Genomic DNA, 26,867 nt, shown 5'->3' on the forward strand with positions numbered 1-26,867 from the left:
AATTGCTGTAGCAAATGCTAACTAGTCCTTAAATCACCCCTGCAAGATGGTTAGTCCCATTTTACAAGTGAGGAAATAAGGCAGCAAGATTAACTGATTTGTCCAAGGCTGTACCCTGACAGTAGCAGAGCTGAAATTAATTCCAGAGGTTCTGGCTGCCATCTCGGTCATTTCACTAGACCCTGCTACCTCACTGCTTTCGCAAAATACAAAATCCCACCCTCTGGAAAGCCCTCTGAGTCTAAAGGTTTGAAAGCAAAAATGTTCAGCACCACTATTTTATTTTAGTGCCACATATGTATGATACCTTACAATCATATTTGCCATTAATATTTTACAGATGTATACATAGATTTTATAGATGTATACAGAATATTTAAAAACACAGTATGCAAAGTTGCTTCCTTAAGGACTCTTCTACAGTCAATAGTGAAGCAGTTTCATGCCTAAAACTATACATATTATAAGGCAAGTAACACTGGTCTACAATTTTTGAGAAGTCGTCTGCTTCAGAGATAAAATGTGCTATTTATTATGTATTTTGATGTGCTGAATTCAAATATGACAATTAAAACAACTGATTGGCTACTGTTTCTAAGATATTTAAGTTTTTACATTTTATGTCTATGTATATTGTGTAGATAGAGTTTTAATCATAAATTGTAAACCTAGGTCTTTTCATGTGTTTATGGTTGCTTTACATGATAATATTTCACTTGTCCTGTTTATGTAACACTTTAAAAAGCAGCAAAAGGGTTATATAAATAGAATTTATTCTGAAACAAAAGGAAAAAACTATTATGTACATAGTTTAGTCCTATTCAGTGTCTACTCGGCACTTCTTGGCTTGTCTCTTGTATTCATTAAATGGAGCATCTTGTCACTGTCCAGCAATAGTCTGCAAGCATTGATGGGCTCCATTTGCCCTGATAGCGTTTCTCCATTGTTGCAATGTCCTGGTGAAATCACTCGCCGTGCTCATCGCTCACTGCTCTGCAGTTCAGTGGAAAAAAATCTAGATGAGAGTGCAAAAAATGTATCTTTAGTGACATGTTGCAACCAAGGCTTTTGTATGCCTTGAAGAGGTTTTCCACCAACAACCTGTAGTTGTCTGCCTTCTTGTTTCCGAGAAAATTTATTGCCACTAACTGGAAGGCTTTCCATGCCATCTTTTCCTTGCCACGCAGTGCATGGTCAAATGCATCATCTCGAAGAAGTTCACGAATCTGAGGACCAACAAAGACACCTTCCTTTATCTTAGCTTCACTTAACCTTGGAAATTTTCCACAGAGGTACTTGAAAGCTGCTTGTGTTTTGTCAATGGCCTTGACAAAGTTCTTCATCAGACCCAGCTTGATGTGTAAGGGTGGTAACAAAATCTTCCTTGATTCAACAAGTGGTGGATGCTGAACACTTTTCCTCCCAGGCTCCAATGACTGTCGGAGTGGCCAATCTTTCTTGATGTAGTGGGAATCTCTTGCACGACTATCCCATTCGCAGAGAAAACAGCATTACTTTGTGTACCCAGTCTGCAGACCAAGCAAGAGAGCAACAACCTTCAAATCGCCACAGAGCTGCCACTGATGTTGGTCATAGTTTATGCACCTCAAAAGTTGTTTCATGTTGTCATAGGTTTCCTTCATATGGATTGCATGACCAACTGGAATTGATGGCAAAACATTGCCATTATGCAGTAAAACAGCTTTAAGACTCATCTTCGATGAATCAATGAACAGTCTCCACTCATCTGGATCGTGAACGATGTTGAGGGCTGCCATCACACCATCGATGTTGTTGCAGGCTACAAGATCACCTTCCATGAAGAAGAATGGGACAAGATCCTTTTGACGGTCACGGAACATGGAAACCCTAACATCACCTGCCAGGAGATTCCACTGCTGTAGTCTGGAGCCCAACAGCTCTGCTTTACTCTTGGGTAGTTCCAAATCCCTGACAAGGTCCTTCAGTTCACCTTGTGTTATGAGGTGTGGTTCAGAGGAGGAGGATGGGAGAAAATATGGGTCCTGTGACTTTGATGGTTCAGGACCAGAAGTTTCATCATCTTCCTCATCTGACTCAAGTGAGAATGATTCTGGTGCATCAGGAACCGGCAGTCCTTCTCCGTGGGGTACTGGACGTATAGCTGATGGAATGTTTGTATAATGCACAGTCCACTTTTTCTTCTTTGACACACCTTTCCCAACTGGAAGCACCATGCAGAAGTAACAATTGCTGGTATGATCTGTTGGCTCTCTCCAAACCATTGGCACTGCAAAAGGCATAGATTTCCTTTTCCTGTTCAACCACTGGCGAAGATTTGTTGCACAAGTGTTGCAGCATATGTGAGGGGCCCACCTCTTGTCCTGATCTCCAATTTTGCAGCCAAAATAAAGGTGATAGGCTTTCTTAACCATAGTGGTTATACTGCACTTTTGTGATGCAAAAGTCACTTCACCAAACATAGCAGAAGTTATCTGCACTGTTCACACAAGTACGAGGCATCTCTGCTCACTTTGGCTAAACAGAAATGTGTCCCTTTGCAAAATCAGACACTGACAAATAAGAGCACGACACTGTATGATTTCTAGAGCTGATATAGGGCAATTTGTTCAGCAGAGTGATGTAAGCTTCGTTATGATTGCATCATCCATGACTTCTAGGAATAACATGATGCAATTCATATCATGTATGACGCAATACCAGCTTCAAATTGCATCATTCATTGTTTTGCCTAAAAAGCAAGTACTGTCCAAACCCAGTCATAGATTTATTCATAGATCCAGTCAAAGATGTATTTTAGTCATTTCTGGTTTAAATTGAGATCCCTTCCCTTTATAACTCACTTATCCTCTGCCATTCCCAAGTCAAGGGTCGTATGTACTGAACCAATAGCATATCTTGAAAACTAGAGCCAATCAACAATTTTAAGCATCATTTTCGTTCTCAGTGACCCAGAATTAGTAAAGTTTGACTACATTTATTTCAGAAGCATTTTGGCTGTAGAGCAGTGTAACATGTTATATTCCTTTCTGTAATAAAAAAATGAAACTATTCACAGTTCCTCTCAGTATATCTATGCATATGTTTTGTCCTTCTAATCATAATTTGCACATTTAAGTAATCAGAAAAGGGCACTGGGCTTTAGGACACCCTGAGTCTAGCCCCACCTCTACTATTGATTTGCTGTGTGACCTGGGGTAAGTGACAAGAGTTCTGTGCTTATTTTCCATGTCTCAAGTAAAGTTTATAAAATGGGGATCGTAGCCATTTTTTAAAGTGCACTGAGATTCAGAGATAAAAGATGCTAATTAAGTCTTACATCTATTGTAATATACTCCACACAATTGATTTGTGGAAAGAGGACAAGTTTAGTCAGAGCAGCTGGGCACTTCTCAAAAGGAAATTTTGTACTTTTCACACTCTTATTCTGCAACACTACACGCAGCAAGGATTTATATATAAAATATTGTGAAGGCTCTGAAGGGATTTTGTAGAGCCTATCTCAGACTTCTTCTATTATAAACCTATTTGCATGCTGTAACAGACACACTACACTATTGAACATAAACCAAATAGAGAGAATGAAAGGGGTTGCAAAACACCACAGCATACCATGGAAAAAACAGGGAAACTAAGAACAAAAAAACAACAACAACAACAAAAAAACACCACAGCCCCAAATGCTCTAAAGTATTTAAGGAGTTATTCTGTGAAGGGAATTATTCCACTGACTCCTCTGGAAGAGAATGAAATAGTTAATTACTTAGCATGCTGACGCCTCTTCTCCTACACTCATCTGGGCAACCAATCATAAGCAAAGAAAAATGAATGAAAGTTAAAAAAAAAATCTATGCTAGTAAAAAAAAAAAATGCAATCAACAAGTCAGAGTGGAAAATATTCTCCACCTGCTTTATTTCAATGGATTTGGTGTCACTCAGGTTTAATATTGTTCGGAATGATGTTCAGCCACTGCAGACAGCTCAGCCTCTTCACAGACTAGAACCCCCCTTCCCCTCAATTTATTCTTGTTTATCTGCCATTGTGCATACTATAGAAAGCATTAGCAGGAAACAGGAATCAGCAAAACAAAGTTAAGTAACATGGATAGGGGAGAAAAAGTATTCAATCCATTCAAAAGCTTTCAATGTGGAGTCTGGTGACACTTTAAAGACTAACATTTATTTGGGCATAAGCTTTGGTGGGTGCATCTGAAGAAGTGTTTTTTTTACCCATGAAAGCTTATGCCCAAATAAATCAGTTAGTCTTTAAGGTGCCTCCTTAAAGCTGGACTCCTCGTTGTTTTTGTGGATACAGACTAACATGGCTACCCCCCCTTTCAATGTGTGTTTTCATAAAACTGCAAAAAAGTTAGACTATACGAAGACGTTTATTGTCCTAGTTTAAGAAAATGGAAACAAAAGGAGGTCATACTTGCTGAGATAAATGCGTGTGGCAATCTTTGTTGTTTACAATTTAATGAGCACTCCACTCTCTTCTTTTACAGTGCTCTTTCAGAAGGGTCAGACTCCATGAGCAATAACCAGAGAAAGATTTTCTAAAAACTCTAATAGCACAAACCAGTACAATACTGGTGTACTCAACAGACACCAACAACAGGCAGCTTGCAGTGATTGCGGGAGGGAGAGGGGGGGGGGAAATCTTATGCTACTGTGGATAGTTATTTATACTTTGAATAACATCTGCAAGCTAGAGCCAAGCTCAGCTTGACCTCTGGGTAGAGAAAGCTCAAGCAATAGAATAGTGCCATTTGCTGACAGCTGTCACCTTACTTTAATCCTATTTTTAAAATCCCTCTCCATTGTTAATTTTTCTGTATTTCTAACGCATGAGCCAGTGGGGCTCATTTTGTTTACTTCCTTGTTTCTGCAACATCAGACTATGACAGCAGGAATGTGCACTCCTCTAGGAACTCAGCCAGCAGCAAGAGACTGTACATGGTCTACTGGTCTGTGCCACCAAAATAATACTTTACAGAAAATTCCTTAGCTACATAACAGATTAAGAAACAAACCAACCAGCGATCCATTCCAGATATTGTGGTAAATCGAATTCTGGGCCTAAATTGCTTGTTAGTAACCATCTAGGGCTAGGTCCTGCAAATGGATCCATGTTAATACAGATCCATTTGCAGGATCTAGCACTAACCCTGCAAACGTAGAGAAAAATAGTCTTTGTACAGTAAGACCATTATTGGTGTTCTCTTATACAGTTTTAACATCTGATCTGATTTTACTTAACATCTGTTCATATTGATACATATTTTTAGAAGTTTGATAAACTTCTTGATGGTCTTGTTTGTCAATAAATGACTAGAATTGAAAAAAAATGCATTGTATCCAAAATGGAAATGTGTGCATCCACAAAGAATGATCTCATTGATAAAGTGCCTTTCTGCCAGATGGATCCCAACGTGCTTTACATAAATACTACTCACAGGGTTCTGGAGGTGGAGGAAGTGGTGGTGGTGGCTCTTCGGTAGCAGCAGCAGCGGCATTTGCTGCTGCAGCTTCATTTGTCATTGATCTGGTGATCCTGCCCTTACGACGACCTTGACTGTTGGCAGTTTTTCGTCCCCTAGGAGTAGCCTGCTCTGTTTCCTCTGGTGCAATTTCTGTTTTATCCTTCTCTTTGGTGTTCTCTCTGGAGAGTAGACAAAAGATAAAAGAAAAGCTTCAACACGGATATTAATAAAGAGTATACTTCGTAGGCAGGTATAGGTGAAACTGAATCAGATATAAGAACTAAGTGTAAGCTCACTTTTCAGTACTGATGGAAAGAATAATGGTTTATAAAGCAATCAGGCTCCTCATTTCCCCCCCCAAAATCAGAATTTATTTAAAAACAAATGGAGCTACACTCCATTAACTAAAAATCAAAGGAAAAAAAAAATCTACCATTTCCTTACTGATGGTACCAGGTATGTCCTTTTATTGCTTTTAATAGAATGTCCATTTTCATATAGAAACATAAGCATCAGCAGTGTTAGTGGGCCACTTCACCTTGAATGGTCCCTTGAAATGCAGTAACTACTTGTGCTAAACAATCTGTTGCACCTTGTATTTACCGGTGATACTCTGAATACATTTCCCAGACCTAAAGAAGAGCTCTGTGTAAAGATAGTACCTCATCGTTTCTCCAATATACTGTGACCTACACAGCTACAACAAGCAGCATACACGAGCAGCAAACATTTAAACTGAAACAAAAAACTTCAGAAGGGCAAGAAAAATTCCATCCAAACATTAAGGATTTTCCATTGATCTGACTGGTCCAAAGAGTCAGAGAAACAGATATGCCACAGAACAATTCTTTACGCAATCAGCAATAATACAATTCTAAATAAGGAAATTCTATAGTGAAATTAACTATCAGGTTTATTGCTTCCATTTAATATCAATTCCCTAAATAAACAGCAACAAAAAACTAGCAAAGAGCAACTGCATTAGGAAAAAAAAGTCAAACAAAGCAGTTCATTCTTATTACATATACTCACTTAGATTCCTCCTTCTCATCCTTTTCCTCTTCATCTTTCTTTTCTTCCTCTTTTTTCTCTGTTTTTTCTGCTTTCTCCTCTTCTACTTTTTCTTCTACCTTTTCTTCTTGTGAAGGACGTGCAATTTGCTGCTGAAACGAACCATTGACACACTAAGGCTATATAAAACACTTAACTGTGTAAAGGAGATGCATTTTTGTCATAATAGCATTAACACCATCCATATTATTAAAAGAAGTTACCAAGATTTTACATTAGAATGTTCATCACAATTTACACATCAATTTAAAAGTTCGGCTTGGATTATAGAGATTTTACAACAATAGGGACATCTGCAAATTAAAAACACATGGAAATGGTTTGACAGACCAGTTGGCATGGAACAATCTGCCTGTAGCCTTGAAGTTTGTTTCAACCACCACATTTTGAACATTTCCTTCAGTCCCTCTCAATAAATAAATTATTTTCTCTTAAATTTGACTGATTTTCAGTAACCTTTATTTGGGAACTTACTGCATTTTATTTTGTAGATTCCATGGATGTACTGCCTTCCTCAATAGAATAAGTACAATGATAGTGAAGACACAGTACACATAAGTTATTCTTTGTGCTGTCTTCACAAACAAGTCTATACACACTATCATATATAACATAATATAATATGGAAGAGTTTTATGTTAAACACACCACTATGTGCCCCCAACACACGAAGCCTGAAAATTAACAGCTGTAACGAACAAGTTTTAAAATAGTATTCAGGAGACGTCTAACCAAAAATCTTGAAAGTATATTTCAAGAGTAGCAATGTTAACTTGCTCTATTTTAAAATAGTAATACATGATAGTTTACAACTTGGAAACAGAAGATCTACCACCATGAACATTATGTACAGCTCTAACCCTCCTAAGGGTAGTCAGCAGTATCAAGCACTACATTAGGAATTTCATATTTCACTAGATTACTTTAAGCAGTTGGGGAAGAAAGGTATAGTTTAGAACTGTAAAGTTCTTTACTATATTTCTCAATGACAACAAAAGATAGTTTTACAATCATGTGGGTGTTGACAAAGAAAAACAGTTTGCAAATATCAGAGTAATTACAAACAGGCTCCCTTACCCTGCATTTATACAGTCCTAATTTAACTGGCAGTTCTAGCCTTAACTTTGTCTTGAAGCCTGGGCAAGTATCTGCTTCTGCCAAGGTAGTATAATGCCATTAGCTTTAACCACCAGTAATACATTTGATATAAACTAGCATCCTTTTTGTTGCCCTTTTCCTACAGCCACACATGCAAGAATCTGTTGTGTACTAATTCTTAAATATAGCTATAGTCGACATTTACTGAGCAGGGAAGACTTAATACCGTTTCAATACTCTCATGGGGTTACTGCCCCTAAAACACTTCACAGAAACTGAACTGTACTTGCTTCTTACTGGCTCAGTTCATATCTACAACTCAAATCCACTTGAATCACTTTTACTGTTCTTCATTTACATGACACCAACGTCAGTTATTTTGATGTAATGTAAGATATCTACATTCACATTTTACAAGTTTACCTTTGACATCCATGTCCAAATTCCTGCAACCAGCATGGTAGTAGCAAGTGCTGAAATCTATTTACATTTATTATAAGTCAGCACAGGTCCCAATTGGGACTGATGGATTATTCCACTGGTAGCCTGATAGAAGCGAAGATATTTAAAGACATTTTCATTTTTTCCTCCCTGTTGTTTTCAAACATACTATTTTAATGTGTTTATTATATCTCCTATAGCTATTTCCATTGTTACCTGTAAACCTATTAATCTATAACTGAAAATGGTGGGATGAATTTGTGTCACCATCCCCACACCTCTTCCCCCCAAAAAAACCCATTCAACTTCCGTGCCTGGCTTAGTTATTAGGAATAATCTAACATTTGCCAACTCAAATCTCTCATGCGGTTTCCAGATGTGCTGAAGAATATATAAGATGTGTTCACAGGGAAACATTTTATACTAAATTAAAAGAGATGGACCTTTAAAGGTGGCTGTAAAAATATTTTCTTCACATGTATAAGCTTTAATGTCCTTATGCTCCCTGCTGTGTTGCTGCCTTTGTTACGGAGTACTCTCAGGACTTCCTCAAAAAAGAGAGCACCAAGAGTCAAGTAAAGCCAAGCAAAATCCGAGAGACAGGTTTCTTTGCATTTTACTTATATACATTTATATTCTGCAGTATATAAATGGATATATTTCATTAAATTTTAGCATTTGTATCTACACAATAAATGTAATTATATGAGCAATTAAACTTCACGCTTGAGGGTTGTAAGCATGTGATGATCAGGAAGAAATTCCCCTGCTCTCAGTGCACAGCATTGTACAATTATTATATTACAATTACTTCTTAGGTGCAGCATGGGGGTGGTTCACCTTCTTCTGAAGCAATGCTTAGTTACTATCCAGACACCTAGCTAGATGAATTGTGCAATCCAGTCTGGCAATTCCTACTGAATATTATGTATTAGTAGTATTGTGATAGCACCAAGAGATCCCAATCTGGGTCCCATTGTACTACATGCTGTACAACTAGCCAACTCCATAAAGATTGTTCCCGCCCCCAAGGGCTTGCAATCTAAGTTGTGGTCTGGGCAGTACTCCAGTGAGAGAAACCTGATCTCGGATCATCAAAGATTCTTTCCTTTGACAACATAAAAATATTTTTAAAACAGTATCAAGAATGCGTGAGATGGCACGTGAGTAACACAGAGCCTATGTACAATTAAGTCACTACGTATGGTATAGTTTAGAAAACGTGCTCATAATTGTTGATTAATGCAGGAAAAGCTTCTGCAAGCAAATAGCAAATATGATAAGAATGCTTGCTTTAATCGGCCAATTTCTATAAACTAAACATTCCAAAAAAGAAACTATAGGGGGTAGCTTGCATATGTAAACCAAAGTCAAAGTGCAGGTATTTTAAGTGTGCACATTATATATACACAAACAATAAGAAGTCAGTCTGTTTAAAAACCCTGGAAAATTCATTGAAGGCTAAAACCTACTCTCTGTCTGCACTTAAGTAGTGCACCACACAAATCAAATATTACTGAGAGACCATTCAAACATGCATGGCACTATTAAAAAAAACAAAGACTAAATCTTTTTCCCTAACACTTTACAATTTTGCAAGCATTTACTATTGCATATATGACTATACATAAGAGTAAGCATATCTAATTGGTGAAACTACAAAGGGAGTAACTCCATGATTTAACTGGGGGTTACACTAGATGACCCTTGCTTCCCCTTCTAACCCTATGATTTGGCCCTAAATTCACATAACAGGAGGAAGTAACAAATGGAAGGGAAATAATATAATATAGGCTTGAGTAATTCATGAGTCTTGAAGGTAATATTGTATTGCATATACATGAGTATAGCTCAAGTGCCTCCTCAAAAGGGTGTACTGAGAAGGGACTTGAGAATGAAGAAAAAGGTGAAGTGTCAGAGTCAAGAAGGGGGAAGCAAGCCTAGATGTACACATGCGAGAAAGACAAAGGGGATAAACAAGCAGCTTTGGCTAATGTAAGTCATGTACAGTTCAGCGATCACTCTCTCTCCTCCTTAGACCCCAAACATGCAGATGCCTATAAAACATGGTCGTCAGTTCAAAATTCCCTGCTTGTACGGATTAAAATCAGACTCCCAGATATACTTTAACTGCAAAATATGCTTAAACATCTGCTCAAATAAAAAAAAAGTTTAACATTAAACTCTTGGGGAATTTTTCTCTTGAGTACAAGGAACAATTTGCCTATGTTTTGCAGAAGTCTTTGAATAAAGTCAGTGTGCTGCAATGCGTAGATGCAACACAGGGTCAGCATGATTTTTGCTAGTGGGGTTTTAAGTAAGGGCCTTATTACTAAATCAATGTGTGTTGCTGGATGTCTAAATACAGAGCAAGACAGAAACAAGAATTTTAGTAATTATTAAATGCCTTAAAAGTATCTGAAAATTCACAGAAGGACGAGGAGAGAGTTCTGGGAGTTTTTTTCCCTAGGAGCTTAAATGCTGTGCATTAACAGGATTAAATTGTATATAGTCCATTGAAAAACTCCTGAAAATAGGCTGGATAAATGCTAAGAGGCTCCTTCGTATAGCAGTGGCAGCGGATGTCATTGGTACATAACCAAATTAAGGTTGGAAGTCATCCTGAATATATTTTATAAAAACTAAATTGCTTTTGACTTTTTAAAAATATGAACTGAAGTAGATATTAACAGTTAACTTTTATTTATAATCTTCCTGCAAAGTATTAACATCTCAATATTGGTACTAGTTGGTTTTCCCAAGTATTCATTTAACACAATGTCAGTGAGACATGCTGAGGTAAATGTTTTTGATTGTCCTAGACAGGACAGTATGAGAAGCAAAGAGTTTAGATGAATTGCAGCTTCAGCAAAAATCTGGATTTTGTATATAACTTGTCTGAAAAAATAGCTGGATCATCAGAACACCCCAAATTGCTTTTATCTGCCTAATTTAACACTGCACATTGTCAATAACAGATTTAAATATGTTTTTTTCCCCCCCAGTGAATTTTTCTAGCATTCAATGCTCTATAGGGCAAAGGCAGGTTAAAACACAAACCTTAAACAGCTGAAGCCTCAGTCAACGACGTACCTGCACATTCATCTGTCGATTAAAACTCTTACTATCCACAGCACAGGGGTTGGGCTCTAATGCAAAATAAAACTCAAAAGCACAAAACCCACAGCACCATCAATAGCTCCTTAGCATGGGCGGGCTGGCTGACCCAGCAACGTGTTTATTCCAGGAAACTTTGTCATCCTGCCACGTAAGCTGCCTACAGAAGAGTTGCCCATCTCACATGCAAGCTTCTAATCTCACAGGGGTTACTCAAGGTAATCCCCACTGAGCTGCGCTTGATTGGCTGTCACAGAAATACAGCAAGTTTCTGCCTGGTCAGATCACTGGACTGTACCACCTGCTGCAAAGACATATGGGTTGGCGCACAGACATCAGTTTATGCTGACAATGCAGATCTACTATGGAAAAGTACATTTCCAAATTACTGACTAACATTTCTCACCAGCCCCATTTTCAAATTTTATTCCAAGACAGCCTTAAAAATACTGCTATCCACTCAAATTAATCTTCTGCTTTTCACTAAAACAGACTTTATTTAGTCCATCTAAATTATAGATATACACACTACACACATCAATGGCCAATTTGAGGAAGGATCTGTAATAAGATTATTACTATTTCCCTCTCAGTTGAACAATAATTTTGCTTCAAAAACTGCTGGTGCAACCAAACCAACAAGATCATAAACCACTGGATGGCGTTCTGAAATACAAGCAACTAGATCCTCTCTTGTTTCACTCTGAAGTGGTTAATGTAATGCTGCTCTTCCTCTACATGTGCAAATCATAAACAGAAACTGTTTGTTGCTGTGCCTAGATAGCTGTTACTTCTGGGTTTCCAGTATATATCAGGATTCACATAGCCTGTAATCATCACTTCACAGAAGGTAAGCTGGAAGTTCTCTGGTGAGCATCCTTTTTTAAGAACAGACTACATTTTGAGACTTGACTATCAGAATATCCCTTCCCACTAGTTGGCAGTTTTCAACCAGACTTTGCATTTGCATCCATGCCACGCCACTTTCTATTGTGCAGTAAAAAACACGTTTGCTTTATTTTAAAAAACTCATACATGTGCTACAAGACAGACACTTGTCATGTTACCTCCCCATGCAGTCTGTTACGAAAGTTTAAATTGTATCTTTATTAGATGTCTTTCCCCTTCTAGATTTACTTTAACTAAACAAAAACATGTCTCTTACGACACAAACTCCACATTTCTTAAGAACTTCATATGCCATAATCCAGTACTAAGGGCCTTCAAAATAAACATCCGTTTTGAGATCTATGCTGGTGTTGGCCAAGTTTAAATGTTTGCAATTGTACTAGCTAAGAAAATATTTAGGTTTTTAAATCATAACCATGAGTAATAGCTGTGCCAGTGTAATATCTTTATGCCCTCTACTGGAGAATTATATCCTGCCTGCACTTGTTATCTGTTTCACTGCATTATTATCGGCCTCGCTTCTAACTTCTATGACCCTATATGCTGGGATGCTTCTTTTGAAGTTACTCTATTACCAGTGCAAAAAGATCCTGGGGTGCATCCTAAACCCCACTACCTTGCTGGGAAGCTGGAAAGGATAAGGTCAATTAATAGTGGAGAAGGGTCTCCTATTTGCTCTAATCTTTTAATGGGTACTCATGAGTAGTTTTTCCATTTACCGTGAAAAATACCACCCTCCATTGGACTAAAAAAGTGACGCCCAATGATGTTTAGTGTGTCCATCGTGATGTTTCAGGTATTATAGCCCAATAGCCGTCATTTTTTCCCCAAAGGTGACAAATAATTACATTTACACCCATAAAACAAAGACTCCAGGCAAACAAAATAATGTGATTTCTCAAAGCTTTCAATTGCTAGAGAATACAAGTGTCTACATTGCAGTTATGGCTAAGGAAATTACATTTATAACCACAATAACTATAAGCATAAGTACGGGTAATTTGACAGTTCTAGAACATAATTTTCTGTAATTTACTCTATAAACAGAAATCCTTACTATAAATTGGGTTTAGTAACTATTAACACACTTTAAAAGAAAGCAACACAGTTCAAAGCTGAGCAAGATAGGATTCAACAGAAAAATCTAAAATATATTTTAGCATTCTTCATATATACCATGATTCAGATACCAGTGTGTTCTTGCCACTTCATGTATATATAAGACTCACTAACCGTTTCCCATAATTCTGACATTTATAACTTGTCCATAATATTTAATCTGGGCTGACAACTGGCAAACTAAGGCCCCCATTTCTAAGAATTAGGCAGTATTTAACTTGCCTCACACAAGTAGTCCCAGTGCCTTCCATGTAACTACAAGTCAATCGTCACAGAATGAGGGCCAGAAACTGCCAGAGTGCAGTTTTGTTTTAACCATATTCAACTTATTCTGCTTTTGCTCCTTTAAAGTTGTACAAGTAAAATTTCCTAGTTCTGACAGGTTTTGGTTCCTGCATACTTCAAAAAGGGTTTTAAACACTAAAAATTAAAATTTGACAAACAACTAGGTCTACAATATGCCTATTTACTTTGACATTTTTTTAATATTACTTTGGTGTATCTATACAAGTTTCCAAACTGACTATTGCATAAAACAGAGTAGTTACTTTTAAGGGAGCATTACTAGGAGGTAATTTATGTATTTTACGAGTCAGAGCTAAAGACATGAAAGTTCATAAACCAGATCTTGTACATTTAATGTTGCCCTCTATACCACAAATTGTTTCACCATAAAAAAAATTGTTTTTAATTAAAAGCTAGTTACATGTTTGAACACAGAATATGAGTTCAATTGAACAACCCATGTTTGCTACTCTTATTCAAATCAGTGACAGTTTAGAAAGGTTACAATGAGTTATCCTGCAAATAACAGGTCCTGACTATAGTAATAGTGACACATTAACTACTGTACACAATACTAAAGCACTACTGACTTTAGGATGAAATAGTATATACCCCACCCCCGTACTCAAATGCAGTTTACTAGTTCTGAAGACTTAAGTGTTACACAGCAACAAAAAATATATCAAACTGTACTAGTTTTTTGAAATGCAAGTTATGTGTAAATATTAATCATAATCAGCAACAGATTGTCAGTATGAAGCAGGGGTCTCAAACTCCCGGTCTGTGGGCCATCTGAGGCCAGCGAGCCTCCCCAATGTGGCCCGCAGGGCTCCAGCAGTTTTGGGTCCGGGTCTCTCCCTTGGCCCCACCTGCCGTCCCTGGGCGCTCCCCCCTCAGGGGCTCTGGCAGTGCAGTGGAGCTGAGCGATGTCTGCCTGTTCGCTCCAGTGGCTGCCGGCCCCTCCCTGCAGCCCAGGGGCGGGGCTGTGCCTCCACACGCTGCTCCCACCCCGAGTGCCCCTGCAGCCAATGGGACACTGCAGGGGCGGCGCCAGGGGGCAGAAACGCAGAGGGCCCCCTAACCCCCCGCCCCAGAGCCCCAGGTAAGCACCATACCCCCAACCCCCTCCCAAAATCTGAAGCCATCATAAGTCACACACTGATGGACTTCAATACAATTTGTAACAAAATATCCACAATGATTAATGTTTTCAGAGAAGAGCTGGCAAAGTATGTAATGTCTCAACACAATCTCCTGATTTAGTAGTCAATGATTTGTCATAGGGTGCTTAGCTCTGATCAAAGATCTGTTGATGCACACTGAGATGTGTGGCCACTGTGGCAAGGGAGGAAAAAACCTCCTGTGAGATGGCTATTTTTTTATACTAGCAGGAATTTAATTTAAACAGCTTCACCACAATAGTAAGGACAGACCTATGAAGTGTTGCCCATTTTAATAGGTATGTTGGAGCAGGTTTACAGCTGGTGTGTTCCAATCGGTTTTCACGCGTGAATATTTTATGTTAATCACTAATTAGATTAACTCTCTCAGCAAGAGAATTCCTTCCCTCTTTCCTTCATTCAAAAAGTTTGTCCAAGTCAATATGCCAATTTAAAATTTAACAGAATTTTACTGCATGGATTTTTATGTAATTTGCATGACCCTAATGTATTTCAATACAAGAATGAGTTAGAACACCTCTGGACTAGCCATTCCAGGAATAGTTAAATGCTCTGGGCAGAAGGGCACAGTACTACAGGATGGTGAGAGGGGGCAGGTTTCTTGCAGTATGTCACTACAAGATCTGCCTTAACTATCAATGATTGGCTCAACTGCTATCAAGAGTTTTCTGACTCCTATTGGCAGCTAAATCTCCTCATTGCTATAGCTAATATGATCAATGCCTTGTACCATTAAGCCATATTTCTTTGATCTGCATTTGAGGTTCACTCAATTCCCCAACTTACAAATCACCCCAGATCTGTGCAGCCACAATACTTCAAAGTCTCGCCAATTCTTCCTTTTCAGTAATGTTACCAGGATGTGACTGATTTCTGCAGACTAGTCATTTCTGAGACAAACTAAAGACAAAGACTTGGGGATCTTCCAACCGCAACAGTTCTATAATTTCTAAAAAAAGACACTGAGAAGCTGACAAAATTGAACTTCAGTTTCCATAAAGTGTTTCATATTTCATCAAGGAGTTTTGTCCACTATCATTTCTGGTTGTCAGCATCAGTTTAAGGATTCAAAGGTTTCAATCTTTGCCATTCATGTAGTCATTACATACAAGTATCAAAGGGGTAGCTGGGTTAATCTGGATCTGTAAAAGCAGCAAAGAGTTCTGTGGCACCTAACAGACATATTGGAGCATGAGCTTTCGTGGGTGAATACCCACTTCTTCGGATGCATGTAGTGGAAATTTCCAGAGGCAGGTATAAATATGCAAGCAAGAGTGAGTCAGGCTAGAGATAACGAGGTTAGCTCAATCAGGGAGGATGAGGCCCTCTTCTAGCAGTTGAGGTGTGAATACCAAGGGAGGAGAAACTGCTTTTGTAGTTGGCTAGCCATTCACAGTCTTTGTTTAATCCTGAGCTGATGGTGTCAAATTTGCAGATGAACTGAAGCTCAGCAGTTTCTCTTTGAAGTCTGGTTCTGAAGTTTTTTTGCTGCAGGATGGCTACCTTTAAATCTGCTATTGTGTGTCCAGGGAGGTTCAAGTGTTCTCCTACAGGTTTTTGTATATTGCCATTCCCAATATCTGATTTGTGTCCATTTATCCTTTTACGTAGGGACTGTCCAGTTTGGCCAATGTACATAGAGGGGCATTGCTGGCATATGATGGCGTATATTACATTGGTGGATGTGCAGGTGAATGAACCGGTGATGGTGCGGCTGATCTGGTTAGGTCCTGTGATAGTGTCACTGGTGTAGATATGTGGGCAGAGTTGGCATCGAGGTTTGTTGCATGGGTTGGTTCCTGAGTTAGAGTTACTATAGTGCGGTGTATAGTTACTGGTGAGAATATGCTTCAGATTGGCAGTCTGTCTGTGGGCAAGGACTGGCCTGCCACCCAAGGCCTGTGAAAGTGAGGGATCGTTGTCCAGAATGGGTTGTAGATCACTGATGATACGTTGAAGAGGTTTTAGCTGGGGACTGTACGTGATGGCCAGTGGAGTTCTGTTGGTTTCTTTCTTGGGCTTGTCTTGCAGTAGGAGGCTTCTGGGTACACGTCTGGCTCTGTTAATCTGTTTCCTTATTTCCTCATGCGGGTATCGTAGTTTTGAGAATGCTTGGTGAAGATTTTGTAGGTGTTGGTCTCTGTCTGAGGGGTTGGAGCAGATACGGTTGTATCTCAGCGCTTGGCTGTAGACAATGGATCGTGTGGTGTGTCTGGGATGGAAGCTGGAGGTGTGAAGGTAGACATAGCGGTCGGTGGGTATTCGGTATAGGGTAGTGTTAACGTGACCATCACTTATTTGCACAGAGGTGTCTAGGAAGTGGACCTCCCGTGTAGATTGGTCCAGGATGAGGTTGATGCTGGGGTGGAAGTTGTTGAAATCGTGGTAAAAATTTTCCAGAGTCTCCTTCCCATGGGTCAAGATGATAATGATATCATCAATGTAGCGTAGGCAGAGAAGGGGCATGAGTGGACGAGAGCTGAGGAAGCGTTGTTCCAGATCAGCCATAAAAATGTTGCCATATTGTGGGGCCATGTGGGTGCCCATAGCCGTGCCACTCGTCTGGAGGTAAATATTGTCATCAAATTTGAAATAGTTATGTGTGAGGATAAGGTCACAGAGCTCAACAACCAGTTGTGCTGTGGCATCATCAGGTATACTGTTCCTGACAGCTTGTAGTCCATCTGTTTGTGTAGAGAGCCTCTACATCCATGGTGGCTAGGATAGTGTTTTCTGGAAGGTCACCAATGCATTGTAGTTTTTTCAGGAAAGCAGTGGTGTCACGGAAATAGCTGGGAGTGCTGGTGGCATAGGTCTGAGTAGGGAGTCCACATATCCAGACCGTCCTTCAGTGTGAGTGCCAATGCCCGAGATGATGAGGCGTCCAGGATTTCTGGGTTTGTGGATCTTGGGTAGTAGATACAACAACCCCGGTCGGGGCTCTACAGGTATATTGATTTGTTCCTGTGTTACTGTAGGAGTGTCCTGAGTAGATGGTGCAGTTTCTTAGTGTATTTCTCAGTGGGATCTGAGGGAAGTGGTCTGTAGAATTTGGTATTTACATACAGTTCTTTTTGTAATTTATATACAGTTCTTTGATTATTTATTTTATCTGCAGGCCATGCTTTCTTTATTACCCTGCCTATGCCAACACATTTGCTTCCTCTCTTGATACTTTTCAAAATGCTTTTTAGCTGAATGTATTCTCTGCTCTTCTGAAGATGACTTGTCCTACATCCAATATAGTGTTCTCCCCCTCCCTTCCCATTTTCCAACAAAAATTTTAAGTCTCTTCAATTTTCTTTACATTACTTTCCAATTTCCATGTTAACCCTGGCAGCCTACTAAGTATTTCTCATAATACTTTACTTTCTTCCTCTTTAAAGAATTCCAGTACTTCCAAGTAAATTCTTCCTGAATCAGCAAATTGGTTTAATTTACATGTATTAACGTAACTGGTCTATTTTAGTTCTTGCTACAAAATGTCAGTTTGACTTTCAGCCTGACCACCAGAAAATAATCACTATTAATTTCTGCTTCTTGACAGACATTGACATGTGAAGCGGTTATGTATTTTCCAATGAACATTGTATGTCCGACCTAATTTCCATTGGCTCCACCATATGATTTACTAATAAATCTGACCTCAATTTGTAGTGCTGGGTGCTCAAACAAAATGAATTGTCAAAGTGAAAGCCACAAATGAGCAAAGCAAAGATTTATGAAGACAATACTTTTATAAAAAGTTATTTGAAAACCCAGAATTATGGAATCCATTTCTTATTTCAGAAAGGACTAAAAATGGTAAGATTTTAGAAACCATGTTTTCCTATTTTTAATCATCATTTCTTATGCAATGTGCTTGACCACTCAACAATACACAAAAAGATAGTTATTTTACTTGGTTCACATGTGCATTCAAAGAGTCACTCTGAAACATAAGTAACATACCTGGTTTCTTCCTCTACGTTTGCCATAATTTCTTCGCACAAGGGCTTTATAATTCTCATTTTTCTTGGTCAAATAATAATACAAAACACAGTCTGGAACATTCTAAAATTAAAGAGGAAAAATCAGTTTCTGTAACTCAAAAGCCAAACCCTATTAAATACATTAAATATGATGTCATTCAACTATTTATACTATTCTAGTCACTGGATTCAGAGAAGTGTTAGAATTTTGTTCAGCAATTAAATTAATGCATACAAACAGGAAAAAACAGCTATCCTACAACATTAAACCTAAGCCCATGTATATTCATAATACCCTGCAGGTAGTTTATTCTTTATGATTCAACCCAGATTATATAATTAACAGTGGGAAAGCCTCCATTTATCGTAATAGCTATTAGTATTTGAGATGCTCTGTCAAACGCATCTTGATTGGTCCTAAATTGGGAATAATTTCTTACATAGGCTGTGCAGAACCTCAGCTCTGACTTAAAAGGCTGAAACCTCTCAGTGAAATACCACTGACGTTAATAGTGCAGATTCAGGATCTTAGAGCGAGCATGCTCGCAGGAAGAGTCAGTTCTGTTGCTAATCAAAAGGTGAGACGAACGGTTAATGCAACTTACCTATTTCAAACAAAACAACTTGCAAAATGCCCATTTACTTTTACTTTTTTATCCATGAAAGTAAACACTATTGAGCTTTGTTAGATGTTTAACATGCAACTTGTTTTGCATCATCGTTTTATTTCTGCTGACATAAAATTACTGCCCTTGCAGCTAATAGGAGATTTGGTTTTGGAATAACTTAATTCCAAGAAGAGAAAATATTAGCAGGAAAAGTGACTTACATTAGAAAAGTCAGAGACCACACTTTATGTAGTGTTTACATTCTAAAAATGCCTTACCTTTCTTTCCAGGTAGGAGGCAATTAGACCAAAGTTCTTGGGATGTTGGACAAACCTTTTATAAAATCAGAAATTATTTTTAAATTCTGACAACTATATATAATCACATAAACAAAGAAGTCTTGCAAACAATTGTGTTCCATCAGGAACCCATTCATTTCCAAAAAAGAAGCTAGTTTAACTTAAGCGTGTAGTTTTCACATTACTGATTTAAGAATATTCAAATTAAACCACGCTATAGGTTAATATAGTTAAAAACTACAACTACTTGGCTTAATCATTTTAATCTGTTTAGTAAATTAAAACATCTTTTACAAAGTTTCCTGTCTAAAGACAAAGCAAAAAGCAGTAGAAATAAGCAAGTGGTTGATGCCTGACCCAATACGAAAATGCATGAACGAGTCTAAAGCTACGTAATATTCCATCCACACAGAGCATTCTGTAGTAATCCGAGAGCCCTGGCTCCCTGATGAAATATCATCACATGAGTTTTTAACAAGAGTGAGCTGAAAATGAATATTGTTATTAATATTTACTATACACTTAGACATTCACCTGTCACTTGCAGTGTAATAAAAACAAAGATAAAAGACTAATTACTTTTCCTTAAATATCTCCTTCTCATGGTCTGTCCAGACATTCATGAACTGTCTGTCTTTATACACCTTCATGGGGTCCTCCATCAGACCATTCATATTAATAAACTTCACTCGTCTTTGTTCTGCATCAAACATCATGGGAGGAATGACAGAGAGCTGACGCATTTGTTTTTCGTTGTTCTATAGGCAAAATAAGACAAAGTTTCTATGAATGTTTATGGTTCCTATGTAATTTATTAAATGGTTCTAATGGGCAATACAGTACACAGATTCAGCCATCTTAATCCTTTCACACAATTCTATTTTTTCTCCTTCAGAAGTTGTGGCCATCCCAATTAATATTCACATAACTAAAGGGGATGAAGGAATAGAACTACACATCATTAACAGCTGTTATAACAACAAAGCCTTTTAAAAGGAAAGGTTTTCAGGAGTCTCTTACAAGTAGGGAGAAATTAGATGTCAAAGGAAAGTTTCACACCCTAGATCTACCACAGCAGAGGTGTGATGGTGAGGTCTAGACCCTAAAAGGAAGATACATGAGAGCAAAGATCCAGGTCGTGATAAAACTCAAAGGGCATCTTGAACTAATCTAAAACAAGCTCATAAAGGAAGAAAATCCAAAGTGGATTATCAACATCTGAGTAGAAGGGTCAAATAAATAATTTGCTGCATTGATAAATTGAAACAAACAATGGCCTCACCTCCTGCTCAGAGAGTCCATCAATGATTTCAGAAATCTCATGTTCACTTCTAGCAATAGTTGCTGAAAGGCCAGCCCCTCTTTGGCCAACCCTAGTTTTTGAAAAAGATCCATATGTTGAGATTTCATATGAGAAAACATTTCAGATTAGTTTAAATATAGCTCATTTGGGAGACAGGTAACTAGAAAAGTAGCATCACAGAATACCCAATATAGATTAGCCATTTAAAAGTGCAGTGTATAATGAATTTTAGATGTGGACTTGGGAGGCCTCATGCTCAGCAAGAAGGCACACAGTAGAATTTCTGGCGTCAATACTACAAGAATCAGAGAAGTTTTATCATCACTTCAGGGGGAGCAGTTAGGCCAAAGATGAATGCTTTTGAAAATCCTACCTTACATACACACTTATAGTTAAGTATTAGAATTGTTATAGCAGTGGTATGGAAATTGTTTTGTCCTTAAACAATGCATTCTGCAAAACAGTTTCTATTTCACAAGAGAGACCTGGGAATATGATCAAATTTGCCTTGCATAGATTTAGTCAATTAATTACCGAAACAAGTAACTACTAATGCTCACTTTACTAAAGAAAAAATATTGTAATTTTTAATTTTAAGAGGTGTTATAAATTGCAGACCATTTTCCAGTTAGTTCTCTCTCAACTAAAAATCACACGAATCTCTCCAGCAAGTGGACTTTTTGATAGAGTCAATATTTTAAAGTTTAAGTCACTAGAACATGTGCAACAGAGAACAATCTGGCCCCAATAGCAAGATGGACAAAACATCCTAATGGGCCTTTTCCATCACTAAAATATTAATGAAAGCAGTCAAATTTATTAAATTGGGTCCAAATACTAATTGGGTCTTAACTGAGGAAGCACTTACAGACACCAAGCATAGGCAAGGATCCCATTATACTAGACACTAAAATACATAACCAAAAGACAGTCCCTGCCCCCAGGAGCTTAAATACTACTTATACTTGGATTGTATCTTTTTTTTTTTTTTTTTTTAAATAGCATTCAAAAATAGAAGCCTCTTATAGGTAATCGTTAGTAATGCAATAAATTGCTTTCCCCTGTCCTCTCCTTGATCCACTGGAGTCCAGAGCAGGGGACCCCAAGAATACACTATAAGACTTGTTGGCTTCTGCAAGCTTTTTCTGAGGTCATGGAAGTAGATTGTTTAGGAGAGAAGATGGGATGAATTCTTTATGGGTCTGGAAGATTTAAGTCTATTTTTCTGAAGTCTAAGTTTAAGTTTTTGAAATTGTTTTAATATACCTAGAGAACCCAGGTGCAATGGAAAATATCAAACAAACTTGGTCTAATTCTATTTTTAAAGCATTTTTAAAAAAATTTAAACCCACTGTCTACAAGTACTATATAACAACGGTCATACTCCCCAAAAAAGTGACTTGCATTGTATTTCTCCTACATTGTCCTCTATGTACAACTTTTCTTAATCTTAATCCAACAGATATCTCTTAAACAGCAAGGTGTTAAATTACATCACTATTTCAGTAACCACAGCTTCCTGACAGATGAAACATATGTAAAACTTGCTATAAGTCACTTAATAAACAATTTAATTAAAAGAAAAATCATGTAATCTTTGTCCTTTGTGTGCATTAGTCTAGTGAACATCAATTGTCATGAGACACAAAGGAACGATACAGACATCTGACAGAAAAATATTAGCTACAAATTGACTTCTAGGCCTGAAATTAAATTTCCCCATGCAAAGCTGGAGCTCTGCCCATAACTTATAAAATTAAGGTCCACTTCTGCAAATGCTTATCCATGTGAATAGCTATCCTCATGCAAGTACTCTCACTATTACAACCTATCCTTCAAACTAGCCATTATCAATTAGACAATTTCTTATAGGTTTCATGGCAGGAGTGAGGTTTGATGATGGATTTGAAGAGCAGATGACAAGGAACAAGAAAAAAAGATGAAAGAAGGTAGAGCAGTCTAAGATGCCAGCAAACAAACTAACGAAGCTGGAATTGTTGGCAAAACAGAATGGGGAGATATGGTAAGAGACAAGAGTGGATAAGCAGTAAGGGCAAAATTGTGAAGGTCCTTAAAGGTGAAGGGAAGTTTGAACCTGATGCCATGAAACCTAGGGGACCAATAACGGGATGTGTTCAGTTACAGAACAATCTGTCATTTCACTTTGCCCCATAAACGGAGAGTCTAAAAGAGATGTTTTCAAAACGTTATACTGGAGACAAGTGAAAGACTTACCATTAAGCTGATGCATTTTGTATTTGATAGAATTTAGAAACAAATCATGACGGTATTTTAGAGGAATATTTAGATGTAGTATTACCTTTGAAATCGTTCTTGCTGTTCTCTTTGCTTTCGGATTTCTGGGAACTGTTTCTCATAGTACTCTCTTGTTTTACTTTCTTTAGCTTTCCTGCGGGGATTATTTTCTATCCTGTCTACTTTCTTCTCCCATGCCTCCATCAGTTGATCATAACGTTGACAGATTTTCTGTTCCTGTTAAATTCCAAAAATAAAAGTGATGGAATTAAACACCAATAAACTATCAGTATTTCACTAACCCAGAGCTCTGATATGTTGCCTTACAAGAGACACTGGGTTCAGAAATGCATACAGGAGATTCTTACCAGCCTGATGGCTCTTTACTTTATAGGTGATGTGCACAATTTTAAGGAGGTAGGAGAAGTGGCTTCATCACTGTCAAAATAATTCCTGCAGATTTAATTATTTAACTAGATTCTTATATTGTGCACATCTCTGTGGTATTTGAGAAATGTTATTGCTGGTTCTTCGGTAACTGATGTTGTCCATACCAAGGTTTTTGTGTGTGTTGTCTGCTAAAGGGATGGGCTTGGAATAAGTGAAATATACCCTGACCTCAGTGTCAGGAAAGGAATAGCTGCCCCTGGAAAACTAGAGCCATCTGAAGGAAAGAGTACTGTAAACGCAAAGAGATTCCAGGATGGAGATGAAGTGATGTTTAACGTCTTTCATTTATTTAAAAAGTGCTGTTTCAGACATCATGCAAAGCCAAAAAGGATGTCACTCCCTATAATGGATTTGCAAAATAGTGCTCTGATAACACTGGTATCTAACATACACACACTGGAGTAAAAATGCTTTCGGACTTTAAGACTAAAGTTTTGAATGATGTTTTCTCCCTTCACCAATAGTTACTATATAGGGAAAGGAGTTTGGGGAGGGACCTGCCATGGCAATTACAATAAGACATTGGGAACTGATCTTAAGCCTTTTTTTTTTTTTTTTTTTTTTTTTTAAAGCATTTAAAATTTGGATTGCTTGTTTGCTATTTCACAGAAAGTTATCTAAAAATTCTCATTTACTTCAAAATGAAACGCCTAAGCTTTATCATACAGTCATTTTATTAATTGGATTCCCAATCACATAAATAGGAATTTTGATTCACAGCCTTAATTTTCAAGTTCATCTGGATTTAGAGGGTACTAACAAGTAATTTAGGCCTAAAATTTAGGTTTTGGATAAAAAGGGTTTTTCATAAAGGAAGAAAAAAACCTGTCTGAATTCTCTGCAGTATTTGTAAACCAAAACCTTGCTGTTTTGTGCTCGAACCTGAGACTGAGAAAGCGAAATTGACTAGTTTATTTTCATCACCCACAAAAAATTAAATGCAAAAAGTAGAGAAACAGCATAAAAGGTAAAGAGTGAAATAGAGAAGAAGAATTTTTTTTAAATAATCTCAGATTTTACTAACACCACAGGTACAGAAGTTAGTTTTACAAATGTATTTTAACTTGCCTTCATCTCTTTAAGTTTAGGTTAAGGAGGAGAGCATTTAAAAATTAAAACTGGAGTATGTCATTCAGTTTGGAAAACTCTGCTGGTGAGATACAGTAACTCTTACACTGTTCACCAATGAGTTGTCTGGTATTTATTCAGAAAGTGTTACATCAGTTGATGTAACATATTATGAAATAAATTTCTCCCCCAATGGATATAAGATTTCCAACATATTTACTCACTTTCTAGCAGCAGTATATAGATGCAGAGTAACTCGAACAGAAAAACATTTCATTCATGCACAAGCTACCAAGTACAAATGCAGCCCTTCCACTTCAGTCTACATGCATATTCTTGAAGCCACTAATATTTCTGACATAGCCTACTGCTAAACACAAATATGCAAAGAATACGAACATTAATCTGGAATGTGCAGATTTATAAAAAACTGATTTTTGAACATACATGTAAACAAGCATTTGAGTCAACATGCCCAACTGGACACTACATATTTGTCAATACTCTGACTTCCACAAAGATATTGCAGCATTACCCTTTGTTTCCTTGCATGATTTCTTCTCTTAAAAAACAAAATCAGCTTTTTCCTCATCACTTGGTTTCTAGAAAACAGAATTGGAAAAGAGAGTTTAAAGTTACATTTTAACCACAGACTTTAGCAACATCAGGGATCTTCAAAAGAAGTTACTGAAAATATGGATGGTTGATTCATGTAACGTTTCTTTTTCTTGCTTGAACCTCAGAAGATGTTTGATATTGCAGAAAAAAAGCCATAAAAACTAAAATCTATTATATGCAACAGAAGCTATCTCTGAAGCTTGGCCAAGAGACTGATTAAGAGGATCCCAACCAACCTATGTAAGCCTAGGATTCTCCTCACCACAGATGGACAGGATGGGACTAATCATTGAATATGGCAAAGTTCTGATGGCTTGGAAATAAGTGAAGGGCGTTTGCAACCCATTCACTCAAAGGTATAAGTTTACAGGTACATGTAATAATCACCTATGTCGTCGGGATTTGGGATTGGTACACAAAGCTAACTAAGCTGTGACACTGTTATATATTTTACTTTTTAATATATTATTCCTGAAAATTCAATGTCCCTTGTACAGAGTTTTTTATTATTAATTATTATTATTATAAGGAATCTAGCTTTTGTAATTTTGTCTTCTACATTTAAAGATATAGATAAGAGGAAAAATTCTTAAAAGTTCACTAGCTTACTCATGGTCATATGCACGTTCCAGACTCACTGAATGTTAATTTTTTCATAACATTTGCAGATATATTCTTGAATTTCCTCCCACATGTATAAAATAACTTTCTGCTTTGCAAATTCTACTATTATATTTCACTTTCAATACTGTTTTCCGCTTTGTATTTCAAGAAAATAAATACACAAAACTTGCTTCTAAATACTGTAAGTTTAAAGTATTCTCTTCCAAACCATTCTCAGGCTAATGGGAAATTTTATATTGAAGTAAGAAACATCAGCACGCACACCAAACTGGGAAATGTTGGTAAGGCTGATTAGGAAATGGGATTTTTTTTTTTAATTATTAAAATGTAAGGGCTAAACTGTATCAGAGGTGGCTTATTTTTAGAATTCTCCACAGTATCTAGAAAGTAAATATCAAGGACCACCAGTTGCATATGCAAAAAAGATTTGCCTTCCAGAGAGCATTTTATGAAGAACGTACAGTTTATCAACAAGACCTATTCTGGCTTTACTACTGCAGGTAAAGTTAAGGTTGTCTCAAAAACTTCACGAATGACTTTTTCCAGAGGGCCTATATCTTAGTTATAAAAGCCTGAGGCAGGCTACAACTTAAACAAAATCTTAATACATAGCCCAAAAAAGAAGCGCAAAATCGATCATCTAGTCTGACCTCCTGAATAGCACAGGCCATAGAACTCCCCCAAAATAATTCCTAGAGCAGAGCTTTTAGAAAAACATCTAATCATGATTAAAAAAAGACACAACAACAACAACGTGTATTTGATAGGAATGCCATTCATGGAAAGTCCATCAAGAGGTTTAAGTTTCCTAAACACTTATAAAATAGTTCCTGGAAAGCATCCCACTTCTCAATGCAAACAGCACCTTTCCCCAATTCACAAGACACTCAACAATTAAACAGAAAACATTTATATGCCCAGCATATTACAAGCCATTGTATGTAACCTCAGGATATCCTAGCATCA

At 37.5% G+C, this 26,867-nt stretch overlaps 1 protein-coding gene across 12 annotated transcripts in view; it reads right to left on the reverse strand.

Moving 5' to 3' along the window:
* The window catches only part of NCOR1 (nuclear receptor corepressor 1), a 102,770-nt gene that overhangs the window by 48,300 nt on the left and 27,603 nt on the right, over positions 1-26,867 (reverse strand). For 9 of the 12 annotated variants that reach the window (XM_054008763.1, XM_054008762.1, XM_054008760.1 and 6 more), the window contains 8 exons: positions 25,195-25,261; positions 23,206-23,378; positions 20,865-20,955; positions 20,162-20,340; positions 19,562-19,616; positions 18,656-18,757; positions 6,516-6,646; positions 5,457-5,662 (listed from right to left, as the gene is read on the reverse strand). In XM_054008763.1, coding sequence (XP_053864738.1) covers positions 5,457-5,662; positions 6,516-6,646; positions 18,656-18,757; positions 19,562-19,616; positions 20,162-20,340; positions 20,865-20,955; positions 23,206-23,378; positions 25,195-25,261 — 1,004 coding nt within the window. The remainder of the gene's footprint in view (positions 1-5,456; positions 5,663-6,515; positions 6,647-18,655; positions 18,758-19,561; positions 19,617-20,161; positions 20,341-20,864; positions 20,956-23,205; positions 23,379-25,194; positions 25,262-26,867) is intronic. The other 3 variants (XM_054008765.1, XM_054008761.1, XM_054008756.1) reach the window with 1 other exon arrangement.

This window comes from Malaclemys terrapin, chromosome 18 (genome assembly GCF_027887155.1).
Source record: "Malaclemys terrapin pileata isolate rMalTer1 chromosome 18, rMalTer1.hap1, whole genome shotgun sequence".
Classification (NCBI taxonomy): domain Eukaryota; kingdom Metazoa; phylum Chordata; order Testudines; family Emydidae; genus Malaclemys; species Malaclemys terrapin.